General features: G+C 41.7%; 1 protein-coding gene across 1 annotated transcript; it reads left to right on the top strand.

Moving 5' to 3' along the window:
* Positions 1-1901: 1901 nt before the first annotated feature.
* LOC147892617 (uncharacterized) lies at positions 1902-2773 on the top strand. The gene has a single exon (XM_087387787.1). The coding sequence runs from the start codon at positions 1967-1969 to the stop codon at positions 2720-2722; it is 756 nt and encodes a 251-aa protein (XP_087243913.1). The 5' UTR covers positions 1902-1966; the 3' UTR covers positions 2723-2773.
* The last annotated feature ends 8308 nt before the right edge of the window (positions 2774-11081 follow it).

Genomic DNA, 11081 nt, shown 5'->3' with positions numbered 1-11081 from the left:
AAATCTCTTCATGATGTGTATGTGTGGGAGGGGGGGGGGCACATGTGCCTGTGCATGCATCTGCACATGTCTACATGTGAATGTGTATGCATATCTATGTGTCCATGTGTATGCGTGTGTATGTGCATGTGCGTGTGCGCATATGTGTGTGTGTGTGTGTGTTTTGATTGTGTGTGTGTGTGAGGTTGACACCATCTTCGCTTGGGAATTGTGTGTGTGTGCACGCACACACACATGTGTGAATGGAGAGGGGTTTGTTGATTGTGTGTATGGTCAATTATGCACACATGGATGCGTGTGCATGCATGTGCATGCACATGGTTAATGAACATGTAAAGGCTCACACAAGATGATTACACACAAAGCATTGTGATGAAAAAAACAAGTTGTCACATCCAGAGTCATATCATCTTCTACGACACAAGTCACCTCTCTCACTTCCATTTAAAGTGGTGACAATACCTCGCATTCATTTGGTAGGTCCCCATAACATGCTTCTTTGTGCGAGGCTTGCATGAATACATGAAAGTGCATTAGTGAATAGACTAGTATGGGAGAGAATAGGAAAGTTTATATCACTTAGTCACTTTTCATACAATTTACTCAGCATGCCTATAAAATTATTGGAGTGAGGTGAAGCTTTAATAGTTTTGTTCAATATTTTTATCAAGCATATGATAAACTATCTAGCTATGATCATGCGGTGTTGTTGTAATTTAATTATGATGTTTATTTGTATGCCATCACTTTAGGTGACCAATGCTCCGATCGTAATTCCAATACTCATAGACACAATCTTCATATTATAAGGTGCATTTTAGTTCAAGGTTTTTTGTAGGTAGTAACTAGGTAGCAAATATATTCTTCGCGATTTTGTCCCCTACCTCACAGCTTGAAAGACAAAACACTTAGTTTAATGTTCATTTTGTCTCCCCCACTATGGTTGGAAATTGGAAGCACCAAATTCCACTTGCATTTAAAATATCAAAATTAAAATGTCCCTAGAAAGTTTGGCTCAAGAGGGAATCAAATGAAAGCCTACGTTAATACTCTATGTTGGCAAGTCTAGAGACATCACAGTAATCAACTGAGCGAGTATTCAACCACATGACATGGGGGAAGAATGGATGCTTGACACTTATTGTTATCCATAAGAGAGCAACTCAGGAAGAAATTTGGCTTTTTCTTCAAGTTATAAGAATAAGGAGAAGGGGATGTAAGGAGGGGTTAGGGACAAATAGTTTGAGGCACATGGTTGGGTTAGTGGTGCATGCGGTAGCGATGCATGCAATCATGTGGAAGCATGTGCTCAGGGGAGGTATAAGGGACCCCTAGTATGGAGAAGAAAAACACACACACACACACTCTCTCTCTCTCCCCACTTAATACATCCAATTTCATACATTTAGACCGTTAAAGAATCTCTCTCTCTCTCCCACTTTTGAAAGCTCTCACTCATATGTGCATCCATGGGGCCAGGGGTCCAAGACTAGATGAGGTGGTGAGAAGGACGCGCAAGTGTCAGCTCTTTTAAGTCGTATCCTTCCGTTTAGCATTGCCTTTATATGGGCACATATCTTGTGAGAAATCCTAGTCGCGAGTACTGCAGTCTCACACGCTCGAGTCTCTCCGTCTTGTGAGTCGTGACTTGTCTCTCGCTTTGTGTGTGTGCCACTGTGTACCTGCACGCTGGACTCGGGAGTCTGCTGCTTCCACCGCTGCAGACCTCTTTCCTCATAAATCCAGCGTTTCTCCCCCCCTTCCTGCATGTACATCTCACTCCTCTATCTCCGTGTCGCTGTGTCTCTCTCTCAGCTTCATCATCCCCGCTTCCTCTGTAGCTTCGCTTCCTCTGTAGCTTTGCCTCTCTTCATCATCCCCGCTTCCTCTGTAGTTTTGCCTCTCTTCATCATCTGGTTTCTACTTTCAATCCTTCCCCCCACGAGACCATAGATCACAGCCTTCCATGGGCGAACATAATGATACTTCCCAGTCTGATCCCCCTCTCGATTCTACCCACCTGGCCAGAGTTGCATTTCGGGACAGATATCTCCACCTCCTTGTGCCTGTCCTCGCTAACATCGATGAGCAGGGATCCGATTTATCGATGTGCGACCGTTTGGGGGCAGTCAGATTCGCAGCAGACATGTCCCTGGTGTTAACTGTAGGCGGTGTCAATTGGAGTCACGCCGTCGCAAGAGGACTTAATCTGCAGCTCTCGCAGATCGACGACGGTTTCTATGGTACGGAGCATTCATCTACAGTGGTCGCGCCTGCGTACAGAAGATCTACGTGTTTTCAACCGCGGTATAAGGAGAAAATTAGCATGCCTGAGGCAAATCGTATGGAGCCCAATACATCCGCAAGACAGCCGACGGTGAAAGAGGCCCATCGAAGGAGATACCACCTCCATTTGCTGAAGAGGAGCATGAGAAGGAACAAAAGCTGTGGCAAAGCTGCCTGGAAGCGTACTTACATCAAGGCTCTTCGCCCTCGATTAACAAGACGAGCAATTGAAAGGAAAACACTAAAGCATATCTTAGAACAACCGCCGATAGATCTCAAGTCTTTGCAGAACGTTATACCTGGCGGCAATGAGCTGGTGGATCCTGGAACTCTCTTAAGAGAAGCTGCACATTACGTCATGTCGTTGCAGATGCAAGTCGAAGCGTTAACAACCCTGGCTGAAGCTGCAGTGCAACGTGCTAGCAGATCGGACTAAGCATTTTTTATAGATCTGTAACAAGACGCTGCACAATCTGTAACTTGCATGTGCCATGCACCTACATGATCCTTTTAATGGTCAGCCAAGTCGTCTGCAGCTACTCTTTGTACTGATTTCCTTTGTCATTTCGTGTGTCATCGAATTTGTTAGAACATTGTTTTACAGCTTTCCACTACGCTGAGATTTACATTAAAATAATGAGGATGCATCTATTTAATTGCCGCAAATAATTACTTAATTACGTCAAGAGGTAAGAAACTTACATGCATCATACATCCAGATGATAACTTTCGCTCGCGCTCGTTTATTGTCTCTCCATCGCAATCGACTTCACGTAGAGCTAGTTGTAGCCAATCAAGTGACATGTGAGTGCGAGATCCCATGGATATGGTTGCGATCATCTGTAAATTGCTCTGAATCTCTTTCTTGCAATTATTCTTTCTGCTTTGGCTGCTTCATATCCCTCAATCCACTTGTGCATTCTTCTTTGCTTCATCTTTTGACGCGGGAATGGTATTTGGTACAGGCAACATCTTCTGGAGCAACCTATCACAATTCAAACATACATAGGCTTCGAATAATAATGATTCTCAAAACAAACAATATCCAAATAATGAGTGAAATTAATGTAGGAGCTAACTCCATTAAGGCCGAGACACTTGTCTCCGACAACCCATACTTTGCGTGCAAATTCAAGATTGAGAGACAAGTCTATAGTTTAAACATCCTAGCACCCTCGTACAACTGTGTTGATTACAACTCTCGCATATTGACCTCAGACTTGAACATCACATGTACAAACAATATCACAATTCAAACATACATAGGCTTCGAATAATAATGATTCTCAAAACAAACAATATCCAAATAATGAGTGAAATTAATGTAGGAGCTAACTCCATTAAGGCCGAGACACTTGTCTCCGACAACCCATACTTTATGTGCAGATTCAAGATTGAGAGACAAGTCCGTAGTTTAAACATCCTAGCACCCTTGTACAACTGTGTTGATTACAACTCTCGCATATTGACCTCAGACTTGAACATCACATGTACATGTGATGTAGTGCCCCTAAAATTTTCTTGTCATTATCTGGCATATCCGAGAGACTATAGTCTTGCTGAAAGTGTGAAAGCATATGCGCACCCTCGCCACCCTCCTCATCCTGTCTCAAGATTTTGTGTAAATATAAGATCTTATCTCAAGGTTTCGTGTCGTGTATGTATGCAATATTAATCACAAATTAAAATAGCATTGACTTACCGATGATCCATCACCACGTGCAATACCAATGGTGGGTACTAGTTCGAGATCCTCCCCATACATCCGCAAGTGGCGCATGATAATACGACGTTGATGTCGTACTTCTTGCTTGCAATGAGTGCAATGACAATACAACCTCTTGGTAAGCCACTCTGCACTCCCAAGCATTAGCGCATCATCTGATGAGCTTTCACTCATCCCTTCCATTTGCACACCTCCAAAATCACAACATGAGCTATAAGGAAATCCATTAAGATCCAAAAGATATCCACCCATAAGCTCCTTTCCTCTCTTCTCATAATAAGTTCCCTGAACTGTCAATATATAGCGATACTTTGCCTTATTCCATCGCTGTATAGTGACTGACCAGTGTCGCTATATAGTGATTGACCAGTGTCACTATATAGTGATTGACTAGTGTCGCTATATAGTGATGCTGGGGGCTAAAATTTGAAACCCTGCATGACGCTGTCTTTCACATCTCTATTGCGAAAAAAGCAAAAATCGATCCTCCCACCTTATATTTGACAACCTTGCTTTCCTCCTCTCTATTCCCCACACTCCTCACCCCTACCCAGCCCCTCTCCCAACACTTGTGCTCCCTCTCTACCCTTCTCCCTCTCCGCTTGTGTGAGAGGGAGTTTCTCAAGAAGGTGTCTCTCTTTAAGCAATGTAGGTTCACTTTTTGTGAAATTTCATTTTGTGAGTGTTGAAGCATGTTTCTCCTTGTACTGCTAAGCCTATGTGCTAATTTTCATGCTTGACTTTCAGAGGTTAAAGATAAAAACGAGATTTGGTGAAAGAAAGAAGACTCACCTCTTCTCTTTTTAGTATTTCTCTTCCTTCTCTTAACACTTATTTCATTAATTTTGGACTCATATGTCTACTTTTGGACTATTCCTTAAAATCCTTCCCAAATGAAAAGTTTACTTTATGAAACTGTCATTCGAGAATCAAAAGTTTACTTTCTGGCACTATCATTTTTACATAAGACATTTCAAAATATCTCTCTACAATGTTGTACAAATAATGTAAAAACTACTATTAAATCCTAAATTTGTATTTCTTGTTTATAAGAATCATATTCTTAAAATAAAAAATCCGAGTTATTAGTTTAAATCCATGAAAAACCATGCTATTGAGGATTTACAACATTTTAAAAATGTATACATAAGAGACCTATAAGACTCCTTTTACTTTCAATGCAGAAAACTATAACACTCTTGAATATTCAAGAAATTAAAAGGTTTATATAGACATGAGACATGATGGAAGCCTCTTTTATACTCCAAAAAATAGCAATAGCTATGCTTGCAATTTTACATTATAATGTCATAAGTTTTACAACAAATATTGCTCTGGATGAGTCTTTGTATAAAGGATCTCCTATGGCCTTTTCAATAATTTAATTTTTCCTTTATAATGAGTTTAGTACAAATGGGCGATCCAAACATTTGCTTGTTTGAATGTCCTTTTCTATCATGATCACAGAAATGAGCGATCCAAACATTTGCTTGTTCAGAATGTCCTTTCTGTCGTCACTTGTTGCTTGGGTACCATCTTCATTCACTGTCATCTGACAACCACTACCACCTTCACTCTTTCTCGATATTTGAATGGTGTTATCATGGGCATTCTTCATTTGCGCTATCTCCTTCTACTTCCTCCCGGGCGAGCATCTTTATGAACTCTGTAATGTGCATAATAATTGGTTGCAGTAATTTTATTTTGTCTTCTACATCATACCCCATATGCTTCTTTGTTTTCTTTGACCTTGATTTCCAGGATACTATGACTGTCTATGTGGAAAGTCTTGAAATTGCTTCATGGTTTGGGACCCATTCCTTTTTCAGACAACTACTATACAATGTACTATTATCTTGGTTCTCCTTCCTGCCCCTTGGCTCATACCATACTGCTATAAATGTTGTAGCTCTCCCTTGGTCATCCATGCTCACGTCAACTACTTTCGCAACCCAAAACTTCACGTTCTCATGTTCATCATCCGATGGTCAAACTGCAACAAAACAATGGACATCTATCATGTCTATTTGTGGCATAAACTCTCTCTTCTTGGGTCCACAATATGGATGTGGGAGCAATGATTCAAACTCATTTTCAAAGAGTGGACGCAAGTCATTACCAACATTTGGCAAAAATAAAGGCCATTCTGCCTTAATATCATCTTCTCGCATTTTTGCAAGGTCCTTTATCAATTGGTAGGTCTTGCTAATTACAACAGTAGTGTGTTCCTTCCAAGAGGGCTTCCAATCAGGAAATCTCTGGAGCATTTCTCTTTGTATGCAATAAAAGCTTTTAAGCCTTCGATTTCACCTTTGGATTTCTTGCTGAATTCTTTTATAGGAGCCCATGTTGGATGCGTTTCTTTGCTCGGGATTAAAGTTAAGAGAGAGTAAGGTTCTTCAGGTTCCCATTTTGTATCAAGAGAATAGTATTGCCATTGCATCACTGGTTTTTCATCCTTTAAGAAAAATTAAAAGTAGTGTGGAGCGCTATGACCTATCAGGGCATCACCACCTTTTTGTATGAAAGGTAGAATAAAGCTCTTCCAATCATACATCCTCTCAACCATTGAACATATTGTTCCTTCCTTACGGCAACCAACTTGCCTCCCACATTTTCTTATCAAGTCATCCATTGTCTCCATGTCCTTGTGTTTTAGTTCTCTTGAAACTGTGCTGAGACTGTGCTAAATACCTAATCGATATCCTCATGTGTGTGCCTAACCAACAAAAACCCAACTTCAATCTCATTGAAGATTCTATGAGCGATTAGCATTGAGCAAAATGCAAAGAAGAGTACATTCTTATTCTCTCGTCCGCAATTGTCTGCTTGTACTCTCAAAGTTGCTGGTAGGCAACCTTTTTCTACATGTACATTGTGAATTGCCTTCATAACGGATGTTACAACTTGATTGCTATCATGTAGATGCAAGGAATCAATCCATATGTCTGCAAAAAACTTAAATCCGTGCATTAACACTCCACATAGATGTGTCTTTAAAAAGTATTTGCCTTGTAGCTTAGGTGGAGTGTTAACGAATCGAGGTAATGTTGTTGTATTTTGATCCATACCATCTACAATAATGCACATGTACTCATTTGGGTGAGAAATAGCTTGCTCCTTCCAAAATGCATATTTTATTCTAGAATGTCGAACAAGTCCATGATGAAATTCTCTCTTTTTTTTGTAAGCTTCTTTTTGTTCTGGAGATGTTGCACTCTCAAGTGCTCACTTTAGATCATCACAGTCATTGCACTTTGACATTTTTTGCCTCTTTGGGATTTTAACATGTCCAAAGCTTTTTTTCCAAAGAGTATACAAAGTATGAAAAGATGCCGGTGCATGCCCTCTTTGCCTCTGTGTTTCTCCAATAGAGTTAAATACTTCTTTTTTGGTCAAACCTATCGGAAGATGCATTTCTGATAGGTGGGGTTGTGGTAAAGCATTTTCATAAATGTAATCTTTCAAAATTGCTGTTGTTGCAATCGTTGAGGCTCTTGTTTTGGGCCTTCCTATGTTTCCATGAATGTTAAATTTAACTCCATACTTTGCTTTATTAACCAAATTCCAATATGTGCCATGTGATAATCCTGTAATAATGCGATATGCATTATTGCATATAATACTTTTTTCATTTATAAGAGGCCTTATTTGATGTCCTTAACTTTGCCTTCTCTTATCATTTACAAGAAAGTAAGACAATCTCATGAGTAGGTATTCATTTCTTTTGCTTCCTTTCCTTTTTCGGACATGTTCTCTACAACCCTTGATGTCATGTAAGTTAATGGATCGCATACATGTACACTTACAGCATGTAGATCGCATTGCTTTTAGCATAACATCTTCATTCATTACTCTTATTCTCTTTGGTTGCTTTTCTAGATTTGCTTGGACTCGTTGTCTTTTCATGCATCTGTATGTTCGTTTTGGGACCTTTTGTACATTCTTATTTGGATTTGTGTAGTTCTCCTTGTAAGATTTATTTATCACGAGTCCTTTGTTGATCTCATCCCTACTTTTGATACAATTGTAGAACCACTTGTCACAATGGCATTAGAGTGTCCCGAATGATCTTCAAACTCATCTATTCCTGAGAGAACATCGATGACTCATTGATGCACTTTCTATGGATTTCATAACTCCATAGTCAGTGGTGATAGAGTGTCCAGAATGATCTTCAAACTCATCTATTCCTAAGAGAACATCGCTCATTGATGCACTTTCTATGGATTTCATAACTCCATAGTCTTGAAACTCCTCTACTCCAGAGAGAACATCACTCATTATACTATCGTGCATGATTTCCATAATTCCATAGTTACTTGGTTTGACTCCAAGAACTTTATCAGTATCCATGAAGCCATCCATGCTTGAAAATATAACACTTTTGACATCTTTGCCCAAGTTCTCAATGTGCATGAACTCATCCACCCCGGATAAGGCATCACTTGTGAAATATTTTTCTTTCTCGGTACCAATGAACTCATCGACTTCTGATAAGACGTCAGTGCTATAGTTGAGTGCATTGGAATCATCCATCTCTGAAGGAATAGAGCTTGGTACATTGGCATATTCTTTCAATTCTTTGATGTTGTAGTATACATTATGTTTATAATTAAAAACCACATGCCGAGTCTTTCCAATCTTTAAAAATTGCATGCTCCATGTCAAATCCTTACCTACCTCATAGTAGGGACCATCCAATGACATTGAGTTATCATCCATACCATCATCAGTAACTTTTTAAATTCTTATCTATGCAAATGTCTAGTGTTCCACTTGTTCAAATCCCAAGACTTGACCTTCTGCTACATTCTTATTTGCAAATGATAACATTTGTAAAATATCTCCCACTCTAAAATCCAAAGATATGCACTTTGTATTCTTGATGACATGTGTTGGATAAGTCTCATCTCTGTCCCATGCAATAAATGCTTTGTTGGAAGTATTATAGGGCATAACATCTCCAAGGATTTCCATATCCCCACACTTATGCTTTAGCTCAACATGTGCACTAAGAATCCTTGATACGATAACCGCCACCTTATCTTCGCCAAGTCTTCTAAAGTGACAAATAGAATTTGGATCACTTTCATGGATTGTAGCAAATGCAACTACTTCTCTTTTGCAACATAAAATCACCTCCATCCCTGGAATAAATTTTGTAGGCATCTCCTTTGTGAGTTTCCTTTGCAAACAAGCTGTAACAACCATTATAAAGAACATTAGTCTCTTCTCAATAATCTACTTTATTAATGATTTAAAAATCTAGATCTTGTTTGAAAATTTAATCAGACCCTAACCAATAACAACCGTAAAGCAATAACAACCCTAAACCCTAAACCCTAAACCAAAAAAACCCTAAACCCTAAACCCTCAACCCTAACCAATAACAACCCTAAACCCTAAACCCTAACTCCTAAACCCTAAACCCTAACCCCTAAACCCTTAACCCTAACCCCTAAACCCTAAACCCTAAACCCTAACCCCTAAACCTTAAACCCTAACTCCCAAACCCTAAACCCTAACTCCCAAACCATAAACCCTAAACCCTGAACCCTTAACCCTAACTCTCAACCCTTAACCCTAACTCTCAAACCTTAGACCCTAAACCCTAACCCCCAAACCCTAAACCCTAACTCCCAAACCCTAAACCCTAAACCCTAAACCCTAACTCCCAAACCCTAAACCGTAAACCGTAAACCCTAACCCCTAAACCCTAAACCTTAAACCCTAACTCCTAAACCCTAAACCCTAAACCCTAACCCCCAAACCCTAAACCCTAAACCCTAACCCCCAAACCCTAAACCCTAAACCCTAAATCCTAAACCCTAAAACCTACCCCCTAAATCCAAACCACCAAACTCTAATCCCTAACCCCCAAACCCTGAACCCTAAACCCTAACCCTCAAACCTTGAACCCTAAACCCTAACTCCCAAACCTTAAACCCTAAACCCTACCCCCTACCCCCCAAACCCTAAATCCAAACCACCAAACCCTAAGCCCTAACTCATAAACCCTAAACCCTAACCCTAACTCACAAACCCTAATTCTTAACTCACAAACCCTAAACCCTAAACCCTAAACCCTAACTCACCAAACCCCAAACCCTAAACCCAAATCACGAAATCCTAAACCTTAAATCCTATGAGTGTTTTCAGTAATATCATTTATTTAAGTAATAGTTTTAATTAGAATTCATAAGTAATAGTGGAATTGATAGTTGGGAGGGTGGTAGTGGGAGAAAGGGAGAGTGGGAAAGTGGAGAAAGGGAGTGTGAGAGGGTGGTAGTGGGAGAAAGGGAGAGAGGGAGAGGGAGTGGGAATGGGGGCAGTGGGGGTGGGGGTGGGAGGATGGGAGTGGGAGTGGGAGAGGGAGTGGGAATGGGGGAGGTGGGGGTGGGGGTGGGAGGATGGGAGTGGGAGTGGGAGAGGGAGTGGGAATGGGGGAGGTGGGGGTGGGGGTGGGAGGATGGGAGTGGGAGTGGGAGAGGGAGTGGGAATGGGGGAGGTGGGGGTGGGGTGAGGGTGGGAGGATGGGAGTGGGAGTGGGAGGGGTGGGGAGTGGGAGTGGGAGGATGGGAGTGGGAGAGGGAGTGGGAATGGGGGAGGTGGGGGTGGAAGTGGGAGGGGTGAGGTGGGAGGATGGGAGTGGGAATGGGGGAGGTGGGGGTGGAAGTGGGAGGGGTGGGGTGGGAGGATGGGGGAGGGAGTGCGAATGGGGGAGGTGGGGGGGTGGGAAAATGGGAGTGGGAGTGGGAGAGGGAGTGGGAGGATGGGAGTGGGAGGGGTGAGGTGGGAGGATAAGGGTGGGAGAGTGGGAGGAGAGAGAGGAGAGACTTTTAGAGAGAGAGAGAGAGAAAGAGAGAGGAGAGATGTTTAAAGAGAGAGGGTGAGAGGTAAAAGAGAGAGAGAGGGGCGGAGAGAGAGAGAGTGGGGAGAGAGAGAGAGAGAGAGGGGGGGGGAGGCCACTGCGGCGGTTGCACGAGAGAGAGGGGGAAGGGAGAGAGGGGAGAGAGGGGGGCGAGAGAGAGAGGGGGGGCCGCTACCGCGACAGCACGAGAGAGGG

Source organism: Dipteris shenzhenensis, chromosome 16 (assembly GCF_047967505.1).
Source record: "Dipteris shenzhenensis isolate YYH24624 ecotype China chromosome 16, Dip_SZ_1.0, whole genome shotgun sequence".
NCBI lineage: Eukaryota > Viridiplantae > Streptophyta > Polypodiopsida > Gleicheniales > Dipteridaceae > Dipteris > Dipteris shenzhenensis.
Note: the sequence above shows the minus strand (reverse complement) of the source record. Positions and strands in the feature narration are given on the sequence as shown.